Source organism: Vombatus ursinus, unplaced genomic scaffold, assembly GCF_900497805.2.
Source record: "Vombatus ursinus unplaced genomic scaffold, bare-nosed wombat genome assembly UNPS02014812.1, whole genome shotgun sequence".
Lineage (NCBI taxonomy): Eukaryota > Metazoa > Chordata > Mammalia > Diprotodontia > Vombatidae > Vombatus > Vombatus ursinus.
In genome coordinates, this window is record NW_020954590.1 from 82,384,731 (window position 1) to 82,410,998 (window position 26,268).

Sequence of the window (26,268 nt, forward strand, 5' to 3'; positions counted from 1 at the left end):
TGTGTGGGAAAAGCATAAATATAGAAAAGCAATGAAAAGCAAATGACTGGAAATTAAGGGGATGTCCATCAGTTGGGGAATGACTGAACAAATTATGGTATGTAAATGTAATGGAATACTATTATGCTGTAAGAAATGATGTAAGGAACAGTTTGAGAAACCTAGGATGACTTATGTGAACTGAGGCAGAGTGAAGTGAGTAGAACTTAGAGAATAATTTACACAAGCAACAACGTTAGAAAGAAAAACTTTGAAAGACAATTCTGATCAATGTAATAGTGAACCATGATTCAAGAGAACCACGCTTCCCACTTCTTGACAGGGAGGTAATGGACTTAAAATAAAGAATAAGGCACTTATTTTTTGATATGGAAAGAGGAAGAATTCCATTTGCTTAAAAAAAGTTACAAAAGTTTTGCTTTTCTTTTTTTCCCCTAATGGGAATCAGAGGAAAGAGGGAATAGGAATTGGGTTGTCAAAAATAAAAAGAGGGTCAATGAAGCATTTTAAAAAAAAAGATCAAGAAAGTCTCAAAGGAATCACAGACGAGTGGGACTGCTTTAAAAATTGCATGTTAAATTTATTATATACTTAAAAGGAAAAACAAACTCCATGTAATAGAGATTCTTGGTTTATAAACAATTCTCTTTCTCTTCTACTTTGTGTGTACTAATACTCATTTGTCATTTGTTAAGTTCAGAACAAAAATAAATGAAAACATTTTTACAAAGGTGTAATATGAGGTAGAGGATAAGTTGAAGTAAAGACAAAAGTACTCTGGGAAAATCTGAGGGATAGAATACATTCAGTGGGGAGATAGAAAGGCTTTCTTGAGGAGATAGTACTTGAAAAGAGGACTTTAACTGGCCAAATGTGACAAAGGAGTACATTCTAGGCATGGGAGACTGTCGGTCAGACTGTCTGGAGACTATATGGTGTTAAATTGTGGGATGTTTCAGAGTCCTCTTGGGTTAGAACATTGCGTGTATGAAGGGGAAATATCTGGAAAGGTAGATTGGAACCGTATTTTGAAAGGCCTTAAATTCTAGTCTAAATTTTTATTTTATCTATGACAATATGAACCGACTGGTGGTTTTTGAACAAGAGAGTGACAATGACAGCCCTATGGCAGTGGTGTGAAGGATGGATTAAGAGGGCAGAAACAACATGGGAGACCCGTTAGTGAGTTAGAATACTCCATCTGCTGAGAAGTGATGAGGGCCTGGGCTCAGACAGTGGCAGCCTATGTGTACATAGAATGTGGTTCAGCACACCCAGCCCACATTCTCTGCACATCTGTGGGTGTCAGTGTAAATGGGATGAGGTTGTATGGGTAGGATCAGCAGGACTTGGCAAATAATTATATGTGGGAGAATGAGACAGAAAAGTTAACACTGCTTCTGAATTTTGAGTTCAGTTTTGGACATGTCATATTTGAGGTATTGGTGTAACATCTATGGTGAGATATCTGTTAGGCAGATATGCAGGATTGGAGTTCAGGGGAAAGACAGTTAAGATATATAGATTTAGGAATCATTTGCATAATCAAACCAAGAGGTAATGGGAAGAGAGCATTGTTGAGATGGGAGGACAGTGCCTTGATGGGGACACCCACACTTAGTGTATGAAAAGAGAATGATGGAGACGGAGAACACAACTCATCCTCTCCTCATCTCTCCCATTGGGGTGGGACATTTAACTTTAGAAGACATGGGTTGGGGGACATGATAGCTATTTTTGAGCAATGGTTGGATTGGTTAGACTTGTTCTGCTTGCTCCAGAGGGCAGAATTAGGAATATGTGGAAGTTTCAGAGAGTCCAATTTAGGTTTACTTTAAGGAAAAACTTCCTAACAATTAGAGCTATCCAAAAGTGGAATGGAGTGCCTCAGGGCTGTACTTAGTGGGTTCCTCTTCACTAATGTCTTCGAACAGGCCTGCATGACAATTTGTCAGTCGTGTTGTAGGAGGGATTCTAATTGAGGCCTTGATGGATTCAAAGGTACCATCCAAAGCTGAGGTTTTCTGATGTATCAGCACTCTGAAGCAGCATAGCATAAACATACAGTTAACCCTGGGGACAAACATCCCTTGTGCTTGTGCTTGTCTTTCTCAGGGACAGGCAGCTAGCAACACATGCTGATGCAGAGAAAAAGACAAGAGCATCTGTGAGCACCTGTATTTGCCCCAATGCAACTTTCTGCAAGATGTTATGTATGGACCAATGGTTACTGGGCTTAAATTTTTTGCTTGACATATCTCTGGAATCAGCAGTTTCTCTCTGTCATTCATTCATAGCTTTTAGAGCTGGAAGGGAGGAAGGATGTTTATAGTGAGAGGTGGCTTGCCAGGATGACATGGAGACTCTAGACAATACCATATGAGCATCAGTTGAAAGAATTGATGATGTTTACCTTGGAGAAGGAAAGGTTTGAGGGAGACATGATAACTTTCTTCAGGTATTTGATGGGCTGACATGTGGTAGAAGGATTCAATTTCTTTTGTTTGAGCAGGGCTAGAAATAATGGGATGAAAGTTGCAGAGAGAGATTAACTCTATAGCTAATGAAAAACTTACCATTTAGAGAAGTATAGAAGTAGAATGAGTGGCCTCAGGAGGTAAAAGGTTCAACCTCCCTAGAGTTCTTCAAACAGAGCCTAGATTCACATTTGTTAGGGGTAATATAGAAGAGTTTCTTGTCCTTCCACTTAGTAGGTGCTTAATAAATGTTTGTTGACATTGCATATAGTATATGCCATGTATTATCAGACTTCATTGATGTGTTGCTCAGTTTTGCTGAACTGACTTTTCTCTCTTTATTCTTTTTTTTTTTTTTTTTTTGGTGAGGCAGTCAGGGTTAAGTGACTTGCCCAAGGTCACACATCTATCTCTCTTTATTCTTACAAGAGATGGCTTTCTGGGAAAGCAGCGGGACAAGGTATATATTTTGAAATAAAGGTGATGTAATAACAAGGGAGCAATGAAAAGATTTTTAAATGTTAATGAATTCAGATCTTTGAGGGCTAACTCTGAGACCTTGTGACCTCAGAGTTCATCTAGTCCAAGTCCCTCATCAATCAGTAAATCAACAAGCTCTTATTAAGCATCTGCTATTTGCTAGGCACTGTACCAAGGGCCAGGGATACAGAGAAAGAAGTGAAATCGTTGTTTCCTTTAAGGAGTTTGCATTCGAATTAGGGAACAAAGTGTAAATGTACAAATACATCAAAGATGCACTAAATAAAAACAAGGTAGTTTTGGGAGGGAGTGTGCTAACTGTGGAGGGAATCTGGAAAGACTTTATTTCCTGAAAGTGGTTTTTGAGCTGAATCTTGAAGGAAGTAAGAGATTGAGGAGGGAGGGCATTTCAAGCAAGAGACAATCAGTACAAAGGCCCAGAGATGGAAGCAGGCCTGTGTAACTGAGTTATATAGTGTGTTGAAGGGATTATTATATTAAAAAAAACTAAAGGTAGAAAGGTGCCAGATGTGAAGAAGTTGAAATGCCATTTTACAAATGAGAAAACTGTATCCCAGAGATATCAAGTGACTTGCCCAATGTCACATAATAGTTTCTGGGACATTTTCTTCCTTTCAAAAGTATGATTCTACTGCTTTCTCAGCCTGGAACTTCAGCACCTGGAGTTGATGCTGGAATATTCAACCACTTTTTTGTACTGCTTACCACAAAATATCCCTCTGTGAGGCCCAGCCTCTCCTCCTGTCATTCTTGAGTCCCTTCTGAAGCCTCTGTTTGATGAAGAGCCCAGACTAGTCAGCCTTCATTCTGTTCTTACACTTGCTCCTGACTTTCTGTACTTCAAAATCATGTCCATGTGCCAGCTAACTTTCCTGCCCTGCTCCATTTTCACCTCCTTTTTGTGTTTTGTGTTCTTCTACTAGGGTAGAAGCTCTTTGAAGGACTGAACTGTCTTTTTGCTCAGATTTGTATCTCCATTGCTTAACATATTCTAAGTGCTTAATAAATGCTATTTCCCATCCTTCCTTTCTTTGTAATGTTACACCTGAGCTTTCTGTCTTCTGCACCCCACTGTTTTCTTTTCCTTAGGATAGCACTAATGAATGATAGCAATAACAAAGATACTTTGCCATGGTTGGACTAGGCCTCGAATTAGAAATTTGTTTTTATTTGCATCTGGTCTAGGCAAGTAGACTAAATTATCTGCGGAGGCCTCTATTCCATGCTCCCTAGGCTAGCTGTAGCCACTTTCTTTAGTCCAGAGTGGTTACCTGGCTTCTGAAATCGGGTGATTAGTCACTAGAATAATATATATTAAAAGCATTTTGAAGAGTTAAAAAGCATTATTTAAAAAACCTAAGGTATCATTATAGGGAGTCCAAGAGTCCAGAAAGGATAACATCAGTCAGCTTGGTTCCTGACCCTGACCTGGACCAAAGTTCCAGAATCTCACTATGAAACTTTGATGGATTGTGTCCTGAATTAGAAATCAAATCAACCAATAGATGCCTACTATGTGCAAGGCACTGGCATTTGTATTATCTCTAGGCTATAATCATTACAAATAAGAAGGGCAAGATAGGCTCCCTCCCTCAAGAAGCTTACATAACAGTTCCTTCTTTGTCCATTGATTTCCTGAGAAAGGGATCCTATATACTGAAAGGAAAGCCAGACCAGACTCTGACATCTTGATAAAGATGCTGAGTGTTGAAGCTTGCACTGGTCGATCACCAAGTCTCATGGGAAGGGGCCAAGGCAGAAAATCACTATAACTGAAGCAAAGATCACATCTTGACCAGAAAGTGGGATGGGGAGACCAGGATAGTAATCAATTTGGGTCAAGGGCCAGACCTGGCCCTTGTAATTTAAAATAGCATATATTTGAAAAGTCATGGTATCAAAGGTTTTAAAGTTGAAAGGGATCATATAGATCATTAGTCCAGCTCCTTCACTTTATGTATAACAAAACTAAAGCCCAGAGAAATGAAGTGACTTGCCCAAGGTATTAGAGAGTTGGGATTTGAACCCAAGCCTGCCGATGTCAAATATGGCACTCTCTCCATTCTGTTATGCTGTCATTTATATTAATCTTTATGCTTTCTTAAAATGAATTTATCTTCTTATATTTTGTTAAGCCTAATGTTGACATTAGTTTACATTTTCCAATTGGATAGCAACTTAGAGTAGTTATCATCAGCTAAGAATTCTGGGTAGTAAGAGAAAGCCAATCTGATCTGAAAAATTTGATGTAGATAATCTAAAGGATGGACAAGCTTTATATAAATGATTGTGAATTGTATTTCTCTGTGTCATTTAGGTGAAACCTTTAATTCATGTAAAATTGGAATTTATCTTGCGTGTGGTTTTTCACTACAGTTGTCAACTTACCAGAAATTTCACTAGTCTCTCATACTTAAGTATATGATCTCTGGAAAATACATGTGATAATGATGATTTTGTTCATTGTTGTTCAGTTGTTTCAGTCGTGTCTGACTCTTCTTGACACCATTTGAGGTTTTCTTGGAATGGTTTGTCATTTCCTTCTCCGGCTCATTCTACAGAAGAGGAAATTTTGGCAAATGGGGTTAAGTGACTTGCCCAAGGTCACAAAGCTAGTAAGTGTCTGAGGTCAGATTTGAATTCTGGGAAAATGAATCATCCTAACTCCAGATTTATCGACTGTGCCACCTGGCTAGCTGTCTCGTGCTAACTAGCAATGATTTTAGTTTTTATTAAACATTTCCCCAAAACATTAGAATGCTTTAAGGCTCAGGTTAAATTCATCTTTAGATTTTGCTTCTACCTTGGGACCCGTGCCAATTTATGTGCCTAAACTGGGTGCAAATGACTCATTGTTGATGGTTGTGGTTTGGTAATGCTGTCACCAAAATGTATGCTTGTGGCCAAATCAGTAGGCCAGGTGAGTGATGAACCAGAAGGAAAAGTCTGGAGCATGGAAAGGTGGGATTTGGTTGGCATTGCAGTTCCTATGTCCACTTCCCTTAAGCATTGCTGACATTTCTTGGCATTTACTTGGAGTGTTGAGATTTCTAAATTGGTTCCTAAAGTGTACAAAAGAGTTACCCAGCTCAGGTGATGAAATTTTCTAAACTTTTAGGTCCCTTGAAACAAACCTAGCATGAAAACACTTTGACCTTCTTTTAAGTTTAAGTAGCCCAGTGCTATGTGGAATAGAAGGCTACATATTTTCCTCTGGTTTCATTATTAGTTATCAGGGCACTAAGACCATCTGAGAATGGTTTCCTTACACCTTTTCCTCTGTCTGATTTACATTCCCATATATGGGTCCCTAATGGGGTTATCTGTTTTCTGTGGGTGAATGGAGGTGTTGGTGTGGTAGAAGGGGTCAGAAAAATCTTTGAAAGGTGAAGTCTTTTATTTTTTACATATGTTAACAATTTCTAAGTCTGCCTTAGAAATCTTTTCTTCTGAGATAAAAATTATTCCACAATTTGTTGGTTATATTTGATTGAAAGAGTGTGAACAATATCTTGGAACAGTCGCCAAGAAATATTTATATATAACCTTTTCACTTTTGAAAGTTGAATTCTGAGAATTGCTATCAACATTGTAGGTATCTTACCTTATGGGAAGTTTTGTTTGTGAGGGTCTCAGTGGGAATGAAATGAGTGACCAAAACTTCCTCATCAGCATTTGGCTGCTATTTACCTTACTCTAAGAAAATGTAAGTACTTTTAAGTACCTATGTTTAAAATCTGGTTCTCTAAATTTTCTTTTCATGGGGCCTTATGAAACTTTTTCATCACTTAAAAAAGTGGATGAATTATTTTATGAGTGACTTAACTGTTGTTTGAGGGGATCACTGGCATCACTGTCAGACTCAAATCAAAGAAAAGAAACAAGAAAAATAAGATAACAGTAAAGGTAGTAGGAAGAAGGAGAGAGTAGGAGAGAGATCAAAAAATGAAAGTGATATATCTGGGCATAATATAATATGCCACCAACACTTACCTCAGACCTAACAACATAGTTTAGTGAATGTCAGCGATGTTTATTCAACAAATATTTGATTGCCTACTATGTGAAAGACATTTGGATAGACATTGTAAAGGATCCCAAGGTATATATGTCACTACCCTTGCCTTTATGGTTTAACGATGGATTAGAAAGGCAGACACATAATTACATATAGCTACCTTAAGAGGCAGGCTAAGTGTATATGAGTGGCTTATACAGTGTTGTGCAGGAATTTAGAGGAGGGAGCTATCACTTTATACTGGAGTGACCAGAGAACGCTTAATGGAGGAGGCATGTTTGAACTGGCCTTTGAAGGATGGGTAAGTGTTTTGACCATTGAAAGTGTGTGTGGAGTGATGGTGGTTGTAGATAAGGGAGAGACAATGGCATGAGCAAAGGTGTGGAATTGAGAAGGCAGATGTGTTTTGTGGGAGGGCAAACAGACCAGTTTGTCTGGAGGATAGGGTGTGTAAGTATGCCACAGATTCCCTGTTCAGGTTACCTGAAAGCAGAATCTTCAAGGCAGCGTTTATTAACTGGGGTATTTTCATAACATAACAAGGGCCCATGAAACCAAATTTTCCTTGGTGCTCATATCCTGTAATTTCTAAACTGAGTGCCATGGTAGCCAGTCTACCCCTACTGCTACAGTCCAGGGGAATGGTTCAGTTGTGAGAATAAGCCTATTTTTTTAGATCTTCTGCTTTCTTGTTTTACTCAAGAAGACACTGCTTTGTCTTACCTCCTTTCTGTCCCTTGGATGTTTGACTTCCATACACTTCCTTCCCTATCCCAAATCAGGTGGCATCAGTGACCTAGTTGTCTGTGTATGGTATTAATATGTGATTTCTCAAGGGTTGGCAGTTTCAAACCATTGTACCAGTAGAAACCCAGGGCAGACATTTCACTCTAGGTAAAACCAGTGTCCCTCAGAGAATCTGTGGCTAATTCTTCTCCCCATCATTCCTCCTTTTTTTTCTTTACTTTTCCCCATTTTACCTTCTTCATCTCCCCTCTTGTCTTTTCCTTCCATTTATCCCCTTATTTCCTCCTTTATCTCCTGAACTGTACTTTTTCTTTTTCTCTCCCAATTAATTTCCCTTCCTCCATTTACGTCTCTCATTTCTTTTTTTTCCCTCTTTATCCTTCTCTTTCCTCTCCCCTCCCCTTTCCTTGATTCATCTAGTATAGCTAGAACTTTAGAGAGTCACAAGCCTGAATGAACTTTCTACAGCTACATAGTATTATGCCATCTACATTATGGTACTTGATAAATGTTGATGACATAATATTGAGTAGCAACAAAAATATATATTATTAAAAATTGTGGAATGCAGGTGTCTTTTTGTCTCTTAAGAGTAGAAAGAAAGCATTTATTTTAAAAATTCATTTAAGTATATAGGATGAAACTCTTAACCCTTGGGCTTTAGGAACCTTTACACTCGTTAATTTTTATTCCAAATGAAGAGACAAAACAGCATAAGAAGTTGTCTGTATACCTTCAACAGCTTCCTGAGTTTTTTTTTTCCATGTTGATTAGGGGAAATTTCCTAAATATTATCTTCTGAACTTGGGCTTGGCAACAGAAATTTGCAATCCCTGCTACCAGAGAAGCTGAGCGTAGTGGATCTCTTGAGCTTGGGAATTCAGAACTACTGTGGACTAAGCTGATGAGGTGTTTGCATTGTCTGGCATCAATATTCAGAGCCCCAGGAGCATGTCAAAGCTCCCATGCTAATTAGCAATGGGAAGGGCCCTGTGAATGTCACTGCACTTTCTGCCTGAGTGAGATAGGGAGACCCACTCTTGATGATGATGATGATGATGATGATGATGATGATGATGATAACAATGATAATCTTCTGGAAGTTACCCTTACCCATTCATAGGATATTTAATTTCAGTAAACATAAGTAATTAAAAAGCTCCACTAAAATCTTTGTAAATGAAATTTATTGTGGGATGGAGGTGACTTTAAATCAATCAATAAGCAAAATGTCTACTATGGATTAGGCACTGGGGGATACAAAGACAAAAAACAAAATAGACTCTGCCCTGAAAGAACTTATATTCCTTAAAATAACATGTGCATATGTAATTACGTAAAAATATATACTAAGTATTTTTTTTAAGTAAGGGGGTTGGAGAAGAATCATTAGTAACTATGGGAATTAGGAAAAAGCCTCTTGGAGGAGCTGGCATTTACATAGAGCTTTGAAGGAACTGATAAGTATTCTTCAAGGAGGAGCAAGTAAAGAAAGGGTATCCCATCTATTGGGGTCATTTTATGCAAAGGTAGGGAGATAGGAGCTTATCTGGAATACAGGGTGGTGGGGAGTAATGTATAATATGGCTAGACAGGTAGGCTAGACCTGTATTTTGAAGGTCTTTCTGTGTAAAAAAAAAAGGGGGGGGTTTGGGGGGGTGAAGTTTTTTTGTTTGTTTTTAACAATAGGGAGCCACTGAAGGTTATTCAGCAGTTCTATACTTTAGAAATATTACTTTGGTAGCTAGCTATGTGGAGGATCAATTTGAAAAGGGGGAATCTAGAGGCAAGGAATCCAATTAAGATGCTAGGGCAATAGTCCAGGTGAGTAAGAGACTAAAACTAGGATGGTTGGTGGCCATGTGAGGGAAGGGGATGGATTTGATGTGGATGTAGAATCAACAAAATATGACAATTAGATTTTGGGAGGTGAGGGAGAATGAAGAGTTGAGATGACTAAGGAACTGAGTTGAGGAAGCCTGGGGAACTTAAAAATTGAGGAAGCCTGGATGATCTGGGTGATGGTAGTACCCTCAGTGGAAATAGAGAAGTTAGGAAGAGAGGGGTGAGTTTTGGGAAAAGATGAGTTCTGGATTAGACCTAATGAGTTTGAGATGCCTTGCAGGCATCTAGTTGGAAATGTCCAATAGATAGATGCAGGGATGGATATATAAACCTAGGAGGTGTCTGCATGGAGAAAATGGAAACCATGATTGCCAAGATCACAAAAACAGTCATTTCTAGCAGGGAGGATTCTGGACAGAACCACAGTAATACACCCACAGTTAGGAGGTGGAGCATGAAAGAAAGATAACTGAGAAAGATCAGCTAAAAAGATAGGAAGAGAGTGTCATGAAAACCCAGTTTTGAGAGAATGTCAAGGATGGAGAAGGGAAAGTTAAGAAGGGTGAGATCCGACAAGAGGATTGGAATTTTCAAGTTTGTTGGTTTCTGGGATAGTTCTCTAGGAAAGGGAAGGGGAATAGACATTTGAAAATAAATGATATAAAAGTAAGACCAATAAAAATAGGAGGTTTAAAAGAGACACTAGTAATTTTTCAAGAGAGCAGCTTCAGGTGAGCAATGAGTTTGAAAGCTTGATTTTGAAGGGTTAAGAAGTGAGTGAGAGCAGAGGAAGTGGAGCTGAGGAATGCAGATACCTTTTTCTAGGAATTTGACTATGAAAAGGAGAAGGGGTATACCTTGAGGCAAAGATTAGTTCCAGTTAAAATTTTTCAAGGATGGGAAGGATTGTATGTTTTTGTAGGCAGCAGAGGAGTGCATAGATAGGAAGGGATGGCAGATGAGAGATAAAGGATGATTTTTCTGGGGCAGACTACTAGAGCAGACAGGAGGTTACCTTGGATTGCTGAAGGCTCTGCCAGTTGCCAGCAAGCTCTGGCAGATCTCATGGAGTTGTAGATGTTAGATGATCACTTGTCAGGTGTGTCATAGTGAGGACTACTTATAGCCTTATGGATTAGTCCTATTCAAACTGGCATATACAGGGTTTTCAGCCTGTAGAAAAGTGTACCACAGTAAACTTTGCATCTTTCTCATGTAGATTGGTATACTTCTGGCCTAGTCCTAATGAAGTTTACTTTTGTTCTGCTGCAGCACTAGCAGGTCTCACCTAGACCTCAGTCATCCTGAGGGCCTGGTAGTCAAGCAACCTGGCATGCCATTATCCCTAAGGGAAATTCTTTTCTGTGTAAATCTGTTTTCTGGGCTTCCCTTAAAAGAACTCTGACAGAATATCTGTGTGACTTTGGCAATTTACTCAAGTCACTGACCCTCAGGTTTTTTTTTAAAATTTTAAAAAATGCATTAGATTGTTTCTAATGTCCCTGCTGGTTTTAAAATTACGTAACTATGAGATTGTCCCCAGTTAATTTCTATTTCTGAAATAATTGATGTGTAGTCCCTTGTACACAGTAGGCACTTAATGGAAAGGGAGGAATGTAATTGAGCTATAGTAAAGGCTAAGAGTATATTTAGTTATTTGAATTAAAAGCCAACAAATTTTGGAATGTCAATTTCAACGTAAACACAAGCTTTTAAAACAAAAACCTATGAGGTTTATATAATCACATCTTCCTATGTATCGTTCCCTTTTCCCCTCTCAGAGAACCATCTCTTATAACAAAAAATGAAAAAAGGGAAAATCAGTTATGTAAAACTGACCAATAGCAAAATAAAAAATGGGCTAACATCTGTAATGTTCCACATCTACCATCCCCCACCTCTGCGAAGTAGGGAGGGAGGTGGCTTCTCATACTTCTTCACCGAGTCCAAAATTGGTCATTATAATTTCACAGCATTCCATTTCAATTGTTTTGTTGTTTTTTCTATTTATATTATTGTAGTTATTATGTGTATTGTTTTTCTGGTTCTCTTTATTTCCTTTTGTATCAATTCATTTCTTTCCATATTCTGGGTATTCATCATATTCATTGTTTTTCACAGCATAGTAATATGTTGTTTGTGTAGTCAGTCAAGTACCACTTTTTGTGTGCCAGGAACTATGTGCAACTCTGGGGATGCAGAGAAAGGCATGACATAGTTCCTGTTCTCAAGGAGCTAAGAATCTAATTGGGGAAGATAACGTGCAAGCAATAATGTATAAACAAGATGCATACAAGATAAATTGGGTGGATAAATTGAGAGAAGGAACTAAGATAAAGGAAAACTGGGAAGATGAGGCTTTAACTGAGAGTTTAACCGAGAGTTAAAGGAAGGACTTGAGAAGGCGGAGAAAAATTTCAGGCATGGAAAACAGCCAGAGAAAATGCTCAGAGTTGGGAGAGAGACTGAGGAAGAGCAAGGAGGCCATTGTCACTGGATTGCAGAATACATTTGGAAGGGATGGGGTAGTAAAGTGTAAAAGGACCAGAAAGGCAAGAAAAGGCTAGGTTATAAAAGGCTTTAAAAGCCAAATAGAGGATTTTCTATTTGACCCTGGAGGTGACAGAGAGGCATGGGGAATTTATTGAATAGGGGGATAATATGGTCAGAAACTATGTTTTAGAAAGATCAATTTGACAGCTGAATAGAGGATGAATGAGGCCAGAGGGAGATTTGAGGCAGGCAGACCAACTAGTATGCTATTGAAATAGTCTAGGAATGAGGTGATGAGTTGACAGGTCCAGCACCAGGGTGGCAAAGAAGGGTGCATATATGAGAGATGTTACTAGTTGTGTTTGTTTAACCATTCTCCAGAAATTGGGCATGTACTGTGTTTCTAGTTTTCTAATATAATTGAAATCAATCTAGAAATGATAATATATCTCATAGGATCTTAGAGTTGGTAGGGATGTTGACCTTTATCTAATCCAACCTATACTTGACCAGAATTTCCACTACAGTATCTCAAGTAGTTCACCTACCCAAGTGATACCTTATTGTGCTCAAGAAATCACTATCTCCCTCAGGCAGCTCATTTTGCTTTTGGATTGCTGTAATTGTTAGAAAGCTTTTCCTTATGCAGGGTGACACTCTACCTATCTGTAATGTCTGCCCATTGCTCCTGGTTCTGCCCAGGCAAAGCAGAATATGTCTATTCCTTTTTCTACATGAGATCCCTTAAAATACTTCAACTAACTTTCCTTTCTAGTTCCTTTTAGTTTTTGTCTATATGGTGTGGTCTCTACAATAAGTATTTCGTTTATAATTCATGATATTATTCCCCTTTTCTTTTTTTATTATTATTTTTTATCATTCCCCTTTTCAAACAGACACACACACACACACAGCCTCTTGACACAATTGTCTTGTAGGAATCATGTAAATATATTTCCTTTTATATATTTTCACTGTCAATATTTAAGTATGTCTTATAGTGAGATGTGCCTCTCTGCAGTTATTCAGAATTCCCAAGTCCAAAGGCAGCTTTAAAATCATCCTTTAGGAGGATCACTGAAGCAATATATCTTTAGAACTGACAAAAAACACTTTGCTTAAACTAGCCATTCAAGTGATAATATACCATTTTTATAAAAATCACTAACAAAATTTAGGTAGTATCTTCATATTCTCTAATTGTTTAATTGTAGCCACTTTTTAAAAAAGTCTATTGAGTAGATGTTGAAGTTGAGATGAAAAGTAAATCATACAGCAATTTGTGTTGAAATGGCATAGTTAAACAGTTCATAGAATACTACCATTTTATAACCATATTTAAAAGTCTTCCTCTTCCATCCCCTCAAACTGAGATCAGGGCTATAATGGATTCCATTACAGGTAAAAGGTCTCTGGCTCAACTATTGAGCCACTCAAACTCTTGGCTTTTTTAATTGTGACCATTAAAGCTTTAGTACTTTTATCTCATAAAATTGATATCATCGATGTAAAATGTGTGCTTGTTGAAGATACATGTGTATTTCTGTCATTATGTTTAGAGCACCAAGTCAATCAATTTTTGCTTGAAGTTAGGTTTTATATGGATTAAGGCACAGCATAGAATACATTGTATTCACTTTTAATCATTTAGAAAAAAGTCTTATACTACATGATCATTATAAGGACAATTTTCCAGAATGAATACCTTCTGAGGAAGGTGATTTCTTTTGGTTAGCACTTTTACCATGGTTAATTGAAAAGTGGTGGTGGTGGTGGTGGTGGTGGTGGTGGTGGTGGTGATGGTGGTTCCCATTAGATTTAATCTTTTTTCAAGATCTTCCTTGAACTCTAGGGAACTAGTCCTTTGATTTTAATACTGTGATTATAAAGAGTCTCAGAAAACTTGAAGAGCCATTCATTTATCCCTGTTTAACATGTAGTTCTATAAGTGTAAATTAGGGTAATTGGTGGATCCCATTCCTCTCATCTGGTTTGGATGGCACAGAGGAAAGAAAGAAAAGCAATTGCAACAATTGCAAAAGGGAAACATATCAAAGTATAAAGGAAACTCCAAGAGCAGAGTGAAGGTTAAATGTTCAAATGTTGAAAGCTACTTTGTTCTCCTGTTTTTCCCTTCTCAATACACTAGTGTGTCACACTCATTAATTATTCATATTGCAGTGAACAAACAAGGTAAAATGTCTCTAGAAGAGATGTATAATGAGGACATCTCAAGAAAGTGTAACTGCTTAACCATTCTGTGCACATCTTTCTCTATGGTAAAAAATAGATTAGCAAGTAATTGCTAGGGCTGTTTGGTTTCTTACTTTCTGTACTATTACCTATGGGATTGTTGGATGATATTCAGATAGAAACAAAAATATGAATTTAAAAACATTTTAAATGCAACTTGTTATAATCCAACAGTTCTCAAAGTCTATTAAAATCTACCCACACAAAGCATTTGTGATCTAATATACATAAGTAGGCTTCTATTCTTGCCCAGCTGTGTAGATTCAATTATAATAATTTTCTCAGTTGCATAACATTGCTGTTTGTTTATTACTGCGTTATTAGTCAGTGAATGAACCTCCCTCTTTTTGACCCCTTAACAGTGTTTATAAAATACTTAATTGCTTTAAGATCTTCTGTTTCATGCGCAATTCCAGCTGGAGAGAGTCATAGGGACACAATCCTCTTTAAATCTTAAATGACTGCTTCTGATGTACAGTAAATTCAACCCTCCCCCAAATGAATTTGTACTATTTAACTTTATTTTTAGTTATATTTTTGTATTTTAAAAAAAATATTTCTTTCTTGTACTTAAAAAAAAATCACTTAACGCTTGGGTATGTATTTGAATCTAGTGCCTTGTACATTGTACAGTGTAATTTAGTAAAAAAAAAAAAATTTTTTTATATTGAATTGAATCCTTGAGTACTTTTGATATGAAAATTGCCCATAACCTTTTATTTATGATGAGCCAGTTTTCCTCAAGATCTGCATTTTCTTTGATCCAAAAACTTAGTGATTGATTAGTCTTATATAAAGGCATCAGTTCCTGTTGTATATTGGATAGAGTCCTGGAGCTGGAGTCAGAAAGCCTTGGGTTCAAATCCTGCCTCAAAAAACTTCCTAAGTGTGTGACCTTTGCCAAGTCACTTTATCTTTCTGAGTCTTAGTTTTGGATTCCATGCTTTCTAAATCTGTGTTCTTATGAATATGGTGTGATTCATGGGGAAGGGAGAAATGGGACAAACATTTATCAAGTGCCTACTGTGTGCCAGCCACTGTGAAAAGTTCTTTAAATATATTATCTTACTTAGGGCACCTAGGTGGTGCAGCGGATAGAGCGCTGGGCTTGGGATGAGGAAGACATCTTTATGGGTTCAAATTTGGCCTCAGATACTTAGTTTCTTTGTGACCCTCGGCAAGTCACTTAGCCTTGTTAATCTCAGTTTCTTCATCTGTAAAATGAGCTGAGGAAGGAAATGGAAAACCATTCCAGTATCTCTGCCAAGAAAACCCCAAATGGGGTCATAAAGAATCAGACACAAGTGAAACAACTGAACAACATTCTATGTTCCTCCTCTGCTTAAAAAGCTTCATGTAAAATGAAGGAGTTGGATTCAGTAATCTTTAAAGTATTTCTCAGTTGTAAGATCATCTTCGAATAAGAAAAAAATTCACTAACACTTAACAATTGGGAATCAAAGAATATGCTGACTTATAGGTCATTCATATACTGAAATCTGTTCAATGCAAAATTAGTAGTCTGACTTCAAATATTGGGAAGAAAAAAAAGCCTTACTCCTAAATCTAGAGATCCATTGAAAACCATTAAGACTATTAAATCTGTCTTAAGATGTGGGACCTAAATCTTTTTCTACCAAATTTCAAAATCTTCAGAACAAGGTTGTCAAAGCCAGAATTTCTCATAAGAACTGCCTGATAGACTTCATGTTATTCTACTTATCACAAGTCAGAGGCAACTTTCTACTTGCATTGTTTTAATATAGGGATCCGTTCCACCCAATGTTGACATTTTATTAATTTTTATTGGTTCTAAATGCCTTTCTGTTAGGGAAACACTTGAGATAATCATGCATTTCTTCAAATAGGCATGTTTTTGCAAATCATCTCATAAGATTATCAAAGTTACTGGCTTACAAATAGTAGGACATACTTTGAGTGGTTTTTAAATTTTTTTCAGAAATGGGGATGTTATGCTAACGTAGCAACACCTTCTCTTTCAGGCCCCATTTTGATAAAAGGTTTTACAAGAAAGCTGGATATAATTTGATCATACTAATTAAATTTTCTTTTTTTTTTGAAACTAGTTACTCTAACTATAATATTATGTACTAACATATAATATTATGTACTAACCAACTAAGGAGCCAAAACTGTACTTTTGTAGAGCCAGTGAGACAGATTGAAGAGCACTAACCATATTGGAAGTCTATAGATCTGATTTTTAGTCCTATGTCTTCAACTAACAAGCTGTGTGACTCTTGGCCAAATCATTTCTGCTCCCTGATTTTTATTTTCTTTATTGTAAAATGAGAGGGTTGAATTCAGTTACTTTTTTTTTTTTTTTGGCAAGACAGTCAGGGTTAAATGACTTGCCCAGGGTCACACAGTCATCAAGTGTCAAGTGTCTGAGGTAGGATTTGAACTCAGGTCTTCTTGACTTCAGGACTGATGCTGTATTGACTATGCCCCCTAGCTGCCCCTGGATTTAATTACTTTTAAGGTCTCTTCTCAATCTAAGAATGTTATGATTCTCTAGTGTTATTGGCTGTTGTGACCAAAGACCTTATCACTTAATGTTCATTCCCCTGGTAAAGAGCTTCTCAGTCATTAGGTAAGATGGCCTCAGAGACAGAGCAGCGACCCCACTCAAAGCCTTTCCAGGATAGCAGAACCTACACTCGGATGGAATAGGATAAACTGCAGCCTCGAGGCCGCATGTAGCCTTCTAGATCCTTGGGTGCAGTCTTTTGACTGAGCCCACATTTTACAGAACAAATCCTTTTATTAAGGGGATTTGTTCTGTGAAGCTTGGATTCAGTCAAAGGGCTGTACTTCAGGACCTAGAGGGCCACATGTGTCTTTGAGGCTACTGGTTGCCCATCCCTGGAAACTATCAAGTTTGATTATACAGTTTTGTCTTCAGCTATTGGCCTGAATATAGGGTTGCTATTAGTAGATTAATTTACTGCTAAGAAGTAAAGTACAGCTTTTTTGTTCTTTAAGTGTAGTCATCAGGTAACACAGAAGTAAAGAATGTCAAAATTGAAAGGACCTTAAATACCATTTAGTTTCAACTTCATCTGAATGAGAATCCCCTTTATAACATGTACAACGATTGATCATCTGGTCTTTGCTTGAAGACTTCCAGTAAAGGGAAGCAAAGGATCCATTGCACTTATGGGTCTCTCTTTTGGTCAGTTTTCCCTTACCTTGTCAATATCTGTCTCTTGGTTCTGCCCAGTGAGACCAGGTTTGGCCCTTCTTCCAAAGGACAGGTATTCAAACACTCATAGACAGCCTCTCTCTCTGTCTTCTCTAACAAGCTGTTTTACCATCATAGCTGCCCTCCTCTGATTACCCAGCTTATTATATTAATTCCAAAAATGTGACACCCAGGACTATTTGCTCCAGATTTAGACTTATCAGGGCAGAGTATAGTGAAACTATCACCTCCCTAGTACTGGACATTATGTCTGCTTTAACAAAGCCTTCGATAGCATTAGTGTTTTTTTTTTTTTAACTGCCATGTTGTACTGTTACTTCATTGAGTTTGTAATTCACAAAACTTCAAGATACTTTTTGGAGGAACTCTCTAAGCATACTTATTCTAGTTTATATTTTTGAGGTTGATTTTTTTATTAAACCCAAGTTAAAACTTACTCTTTTTAAAGTTTATGTTTCTTAGATTCTCTTCAGTGGTCTTATCTGTCAAGATCTTAACATGTTAACTGCCACTTCCAGCTTTGTTAATTACAAATTTGATATGAATCCATCTCTGCCTTTAAAACTGATAGGGCCAAGTGCAGAGCCCTGGAGTACTTAATTAGGGATTTCCTTCCAAGTTGACATCATACTATTAATGACTACTCTTTGGATCTGGTGACTCAATCAGTTTAGAGTTCACTTGACTTATTTTTTAAGCCCATATTTCTTTTCTTTTTTTCATAAGAGTAGCTTAGGAGGTTTTATCAAAAGTTCTGCTTATATCTAAGAATTAATTTAGCTTTTACTAAGTGTCTGTCATGTCCAAGTTACTGTGCTAGGCAATCAAAATTGAGAGACAAAAATTAAACAGTGCCTGTCCTTAAGGGGGCTTTTGTGTAATTGGGGAAAACACCATGTACACAGCTAAGTGAATACAAATGATATGCAAGGTTAATACAAAGTAATTTTGAGGAGGGTTTCAGCGCTAACAACTGGAGAAAATCAGAAATGGCCTCATGTTGGTGGGTAGCACTCTAGTTAAACCATGGCATTCCAATTCCGGAGTGAGGGTGTCGGAGGGAAGTAGGGGCAGCTGATGTCAGAGCACAGAGGTAGCAGATAGAATATTGCATACAAGGAACAGTTAGACAGTTTGATTTGAATATAGAATGTATGAGCAGAAACCACTTGAAATTATTCTAGAGAAATAGGTTAAAGCTAGATTCTGATTTTTTAAAAAATCAATTAATTTTATACCTTCCTTTTTTATACCTCCTGTATCTTAAAATATTCCCTCCTAAACTCTCCTACTCAGAGATCCATTTCCCATTTAAAAAAAAGAAGAAAAAGGCAGTTCTGCAAATCTAATCTACTCATTAACTGGATACAACGAATATAAACAATATTATATACAATGTTCCATGGCCATTGGGAAATTCCCCTTCTTACCACTTCTCTAATTAAAGAAGGAAAGTGTATTTCTCATCTTTTCTTTGGCTAGTCTTGGTCATTTAAGTTATACTGCTTTCAACTTTTTTTTTCCTTTTCATCCTTTCTTGTGAAGAGATATAAATGCCAGAGGAGTCTGCATTTTATCTTAGAGGGAATAAGGAGCCACCAAAGCTTCTTGAGCAGGGCAATGGCAAAAACCAGTGTTATAGGATTTACCAATTTGGCAGCTGTGGGGAGGAGAGGTTGTGGAGTGCATGGACTGAAGGGAGTGAGACCAATTAAAAGGCTATTGCAGTAGTCCAGTTGAGAGGTGAGGAACACTTGAGCTAGAGTGGTGGCCATATGAGTGGAGGGAGAGGAGACAAATATGAGAGATGTTGCAGAGGTAGAATTGACAAGACTTGGCAATGGATTAGATATGGTGGTAAGAGCTTGTGGGGAGTTGAAGATGATTCTGTGGTTGAAAATTGGAGTGTCTGGAAGGATGGTGTTATTTTTTACAGAAGCTAGGAAGGAAGGTAGATTTTGGATAGGAACCCAAAGTGACCTATTGCATGTCACTATCCCCAACCTCCAAACTCTTTTGACTTTAAGTGCCTTAAGGATAATGCAGTATGCTTTTATTTTGAAGTACAGATGAATCATACTTTCAGCCCTTTGTGCACCTACCTGGAGACGTGTGTGTGTGTGTGCGCGCGTCTGTGTGATCTTTTTTCTATACCTTTGGTAGGTCCTATGGGGCAGAAGTAGGAACAATGCATGAAAGTTGCAGAAACAAGATGAAGCTCAAAGACAAACTTTCTAACAAATATAGCTGAGGTTCTTTAACTTAAAAAATTTTTTTTGATAACTGGATTTTTAATATAATTGGTTTTCTTTGCAATTCCATGTATTTTATGCATTTAAAAATATTCTTAGAAGTGGGTCGAGCTTCACTAGGCATGACACAAAAAAGGTCAAGAACTCTTGAATTAGAGGTTTCTATAAGTGTAATTGATTGCCTTGAAATAGTGAATCCTCTTTCTTTCATTGAAAGTCTTCTTGCGAAGCTAGATAGATGACCATTTGTCTGGCGTATTATAGAAAAGATTCATGTTCAAGTAAAATCTTATTAGTTGGGTGCTGTTCTCAAGGAGCTTAAAGTCTATGAGAGGATGCAAAATGATAAGTAACACAGGATATATACAGAATAGTATAGCATGATAGGGGCACAAACTGGGGGTATCAGAATTAACCTCTTGAAGAAGGCAGCACTTTAGCTGAGCTTTGGAGGGGAACTAAGGTTTGCCGAAGGTGTAGGTGAGGAGAGAATGCATTCCAGATTGGGGAGTGGAGTGGGAGGATAACCTGTGCAAAGTCATGGAGGGAAGGAATTGGAATGTTGTGGACAAGTGAAGTGTTGAGTGTTTGAGAGTCTTGGATTAATGGACTCATACTTCCTTTGCAGTTCTAGGGTGTGGAAAAAAAAAAAAGCACTGTAGAAAGGACTTAGAAGTTTCTAAAATCATGTGTGTTTATATCAGGGATAGGTAAGGTCTATTCTAAAGTTAGCCAGGCAGGAACAAGAAGAAGCCCTGTTTTAAAATAACCTCGTAATAGGCAGTGGAAAGGAAAGTTGATGACCATCTCCAGGGCCTGATGAAGATAAGTAAGAACAAGATTTGGAAGCAAATTTAGGTTATCTATATCCTTGTAGGTTCTGAGAAAGAAGCCCTATTCCTGTGGTCCCTTAATACTTTCTCCAGTAGTAGCTCACTTGTAATTCCCTTTCAACTAACCCCCCCCCCCCAATTATCCTCCCCATCTACTGCTTAACCCTTTAGCCTCTAGCCACAGGTGGAATCCTGTGCTAGTAGGTAACAATTTATTTCCTGGAATCCAGCTCTGAACATAATGTACCATAGAAATATTTTTATGTTTTATAGTCAGGTTCTATAATACTGTTAGGACAATATTGTATCTTCTGGATACATTATAGGTTAACCAGGTGTTTTGGTGGATTAGCCCTGGAACTTAACCATCATATACAATGTTGTTGTTTTACAGAAAGATGTTGTTGGGATATTTTGTGACACAATCTATTTGTATATTGTGAATAACCTACTTTTATCATTTGTGGCTCCCTTTTCCTTTTCTCTTTCCTTCTTTTTTGAAAATCATGTGCTGGCCAGGTTTGGGCATATGGCTTATGTCCTAGTATTATGTGGTAAAATAAAAGGTGGTTTAAAACTTTTGTTTCTAGATGGGAGAGTATATTCAACAGAATTGCATTAGTTTGCAAAGATTGGGGAACATATGAGTCATTAGAAACTGATAATTTGATATTACCTGTCATGTTATCCAGCACTGTTAACAGATTGAGGTTCCAGAAGTATAATTAGGTTAAAATATGATTAAAGGAGATTTCTGTTTAACTAAGTCTGAAAGTGCTGTTGAAACCTAGAAGAGCATCACACCTGACTAGTTTCTTAAAAATTAATGTCTGCAGCTACAAAAATATATGTAATTTCTTTTAATGCTGGCTTTTAGATAGAATGATAGAATTTTAGTGCTGGAAGGTATCTTAGGGATAATCTCGTCTAGTGCTTTAATTTTCCAGAAAAGGAAACTTAGGCCCAGAGAGTTGTGACTTGCCTAAGATGTCATAAATACTTACTTAGTGCTAGATCTGGGATTGGACCTCAGATCATATAAAAAAGTTATTTGACTCATTTCACGTACTTTTTCTCTTTTTAACTATGATGAACTAGAGAGCTGAATATTGTCTCAGGATGCTTCTCTCCCAGGGATGTGATTGTCATCTGTTATTAGGACTTAAGTTTTGGGTTATGTTAGTTCAGTCTCTCTTAAAGCAACAGAAAGATTGCCTTCTTCCTTTTCTGTACTTCTTCCACTGACATTCATTCTTACTGGATTAATTCAACATTCTGCTACTTTACATAACAGACCTTGTTTGTTTATTCTGTCCATTTTAATAAGAATGAGTGAGGAATTTTGAATGTAAATATTTAGTATTTCCAGCATATTTTCCTCTTAAATTTTTTTAAATGCATTGACTTGTTTTCATTTGCAATTTGAATATTGGACACGATGTTTTTAGTCCTAAAAACTTAAACACTCTCTAATTTTCAAACTCTTTAAAATATGTTGAAAAGCTAGAATTGGTTTTTAAAGTATCGAACTGTAAGCCCTTGTGTAGCTTATTTTTAAATACTCTTAGTGCTAAGCATCATGCATGTTTCTTTTAAAAAATGAGAGATTTTAGGAATGTCTTGTGTGATAATATCAAATGTTAATGGCATTGATTAACTGTCAAGCAGTGGAAAATGATAAGAAAATGTCTACTGTAAAATTAAATAGCATTAGGGAAGGCTCTACCATGCCTTTGGTCAGGGAGGTGCCTAGTCCTTATAAGCTGTTGTAGCTCCAGGTTTTTTTTTTTTTCTTACATGATTAAAGCAGGCCATCTGTTCTTTGTTAAATGTTTACAAAAACAGCTTTTCTCTAAAAGATTTAAGGAAATGTAGGTTTAGTAAACACTGTAATATTTCTGAGCACCTTTTTCACCTTATTTCAAATAGCACCAAAACATAATTCTGTTGCATCTCAACTAGGATTAATATACATTTTGTATTTAATCATTATTTTGTGGAAGATTAAATTGGGTAACAAGATGTTATTTTATAGCCTCATTTATTTATTTGAAAGCAAATAAAATGCCTTGTATGTTGAAATAAACAGATCATTTTTAGATTTTTTTGTTTAAATCTATAGCATGTTCCCCTTTTCTCATTTATAAATAAAAACCTACATATCTCATTTAAGAATTTAGGTCCTGTAAACTGAGTTGACCCTCTAGCTTAATGAAAGTTATAAATACCTGGAAATAAGTCACTTCTAGATTTTCTTTAGTGTTTATTGATAAGCTTCCTTCTTTGCTGTTTTCAGGAATATAACTTTTCTTCATTTTCCTCAATGGTAACGTGTGTGTGTGTGTGTGTGTGTGTGTGTGTGTATGCGTATGTGTTTGTGTAGACACACACTCTGTATATCCCGTGTAGTTCTGTCTTTTGGAGTCAAACCTTAACCCTAGGGTAAATCACCTAGCCTCTGTGAGCCTCAGTTTCTTCATAAGTAAAATGAGGAGGTTGGATTAAATGATCTTTAATGACCCTTTCAGCTGTATGATTTCATGCTAATTCAGACACATTGTTGTACTCTGCTCTCTCCACCCCACCCCCCCTTACTATTCTGAATTCTTGACCATTTCATTGGTAGCTATGTGGAAGTTTATCTTAACACTATTAATAGCATAAATAAGAATGTTCAATCTACTTAAGAGAGAGCACTATTTTAAAGCATGTTAGTAACAGGCATCAGGAGGTGTGTTAATAACAAAATAGTCTTATCTGTTCATTAGAACAGGGCTTAGCAAAATTGTGTCATTAAGTAAGTTATTTTAGGTAGCTTAAAGTAATACACTGTACTTCTATAAATATATTTAAAGTAAAATTCTGACTTTTTAGTAGCTGAGACTTATCTTTTCAACAATTAGAAATAGTAAAATTACAGATTTTTTTAAGAAAGAAAATGCTATAACCAAAGGTATAGTAAATAATTGCCCGCTGTATATAAGTCACTCAGTTGGGAATACAGGAAAAATAATCTTGGTTCTCAAGGAGCTTTTATTTGCTGAGGGATAAGACAAGTACACAGATAAGTGAGCACATTTGAGGAAGGAATCAGCCTAAATAACTGAGGGAATCAAAGAAAGTTTCATAGGGTAGATGGTACCCAATCTGATTCTTGAAGCAACACAGGATTCCAAGAGTCTGGGATAAAAAGAAGTACTTTGTAGGCATAAATAATGCTGGGCTGAGGAATTTGTATTTTAGCCTAGAAGCAATGATTGGTAGCCATTGAAGGCTTTTGATTAGAGGAGTGGCCTGGTCAAATCTCTGCCTTTATAAGGTTGTTGGAAATTGTGAAGAATGAAGTGGACAGGAGGAGAAAATGTCAGACTCAACACACTGGATGATGGATTGGGTATGGGGGATGAGGGAGAGGGATGCATAAAGGATGGTTTCAATGTTATAAACCTGGGTATCTGGGAAATTGATAGTGCCCTTGACAGAAATTGAGAACTTCGGAGGATGAATGGGTTTGAGGAGAAATGTGATGAGGTATATTTTGGCCCTATTCCTCATCTAAAGAACTTCAAAGTAGAAATCAACTCACATAATATGAGCCAAATCTTATATCTTTCCATTCTCTGTCATTTTTGGGGTTCTCTTTTCCTTCTTATTTCCCATTATTCAATGCAGTATCTTTCAGCTACCACTAAAACCTGAACAAGGAAGATTTATGAATTGAAAACCTTAATCTTAGGATTTAGGGAATCTAAAGGAACATATTTTACAAGTTTTGGAAACAGAGAAACCATAGGTAGTTTTTGTGGCAATTAGAAACTGATTCTCCTTAGTCCCACCCAGGTTATTACTTTTTCCACTGTCAGTTGTATTTGTAATAGTGGAATATTAACCAAAAGCAAACTTTTTGAGGCACCACCTTTTGAAGTTCTAATTTTAGTGATTCTCTGTTTTCAAATTTGGCCTGCCTAATTAAAATCACTGACCTTTCTGTAAATAAGCCAGTAAACCTGGTATCTACTGATAACTTTTCCTTTATTTTTAAGTGTATAGAGAAGGTGTTAAAATTGAGATTAGAAGTTGGAGGAGCTAGATTCATATTGAGGATCAGACCAAGACACTCAGCCTCACTGGACCTCATATGTAAAATGAGAGGGTTGGTTGAGGTGATTTTTCTAACTCTAAATCTGAGGTCCTATGATATGAAAAAGACAGAAAATGATTTCTGCATCTCACAGGAATCCTCTGTTGGATTTGGTTATCTCTTGGTTGAGTTTTCACAAGTGGTGAGAAAGAAGAAAGAATTCAATGTGACTTTAAAAACAACAACAACAACAAAACAACACAAAAAAAATCAATACTTGAGCTTTAGCCCATTGTTGTTAAGTGTAGATATATTATCTTAGGGATGATTAATTAAGAGTTGTCAGAAAAATGATCTGTATTATGGTAAGAATTGTTTGTTATTGGGATCCAGTGTTTCAAGTGATCAGAATATTGCATTATTGTATTACAAACTCTTTAATGGGGTGGGATAGGGGTAAGTAAATGACAAATCCTTACTTTGAGATCCCTGACTTAATGAAATTAATGGGCCCCACTGTGAATTTATTATTTTTGGTCAAATTTAAGGATAAGGAAAAATGTCATCGTTTCTTATAAAGCCCTGTACAAGTTAAGCATGGCTAAATGTCAGTATAAAATAGCATCTTTATTTTTTTGACATCTGTTTTTAATGACTGAACAGTAATTTTGTTTTTAGGCATACAGAATTATCTTTAATCAAATGAATTTTCTTTTTCATATTAATTACTTAATTTTACTATATGGTTGTTAATTTCCCCTCTGTTTTCTCAATTAAACAAAGTATTATTATGTTATAATCTTGGAAGACAGAATTTTTAAATGGGAGAAATATTAAATCCAAAATTACTTTTGATGGAACATTAATATAGTACAGGCTAGCTTGAATATATAATTGATTCAGAAACATTACCCATTTGTTTTAGTTCCTTCTAGTCTTTATCACCTTTTAAGGTTATCATAAACTAATTTCTATTACTGTTTATCTCCTTTAGCATTCTCCATCGGAACCTTTTCTAGAGAAACCGGTGCCGGAGATGACTCAGGTTAGCGGACCGAAGGCCCAACTAGTGAAGAGTGATGATTATCTGCCATCTATGGAGCAACAGCCACAACAAAAGAAGAAGAAAAAGAAAAACAATCACATTGTTGCAGAGGATCCCAGTAAAAGTTTTGGTCAAGATGACTTCTCTGGTCGTAATGACAGCCAGGAACTAGCCAGGAACTCAGTAGATGGGTCCCAAGAAGAGAAAAAGAAAAAGAAAAAACCGAAGGCAAAAAGAGATCCGAAGGAGTCTAAGGAACCCAAGGAGAAAAAGGAGCCTAAGGAACCCAAGACCCCGAAAACCCCTAAGATCCCCAAAGAGCCAAAGGAAAAGAAAGCAAAAAATACCACACCAAAACCCAAGTCTAACAAAAAGACAAGGTAAGTTGAAAGGGGCAAAAATCACTGTGGATCAGTGATACATTTCTGGAATAAACAAAAACAATGTCACTTTACAAATCAGAGTATGTTAAATGGAAGAACAATGTATTTTGATAC

General features: G+C 36.9%; 1 protein-coding gene across 4 annotated transcripts in view; it reads left to right on the forward strand.

The window, feature by feature from the left end:
• LOC114053891 (chromodomain-helicase-DNA-binding protein 7) overlaps positions 1-26,268 on the forward strand; it is a 245,912-nt gene that overhangs the window by 109,448 nt on the left and 110,196 nt on the right. For all 4 annotated transcript variants that reach the window (XM_027877001.1, XM_027877003.1, XM_027877004.1 and 1 more), the window contains exon 3: positions 25,721-26,151. In XM_027877001.1, the coding sequence (XP_027732802.1) occupies positions 25,721-26,151 (431 nt within the window). The remainder of the gene's footprint in view (positions 1-25,720; positions 26,152-26,268) is intronic.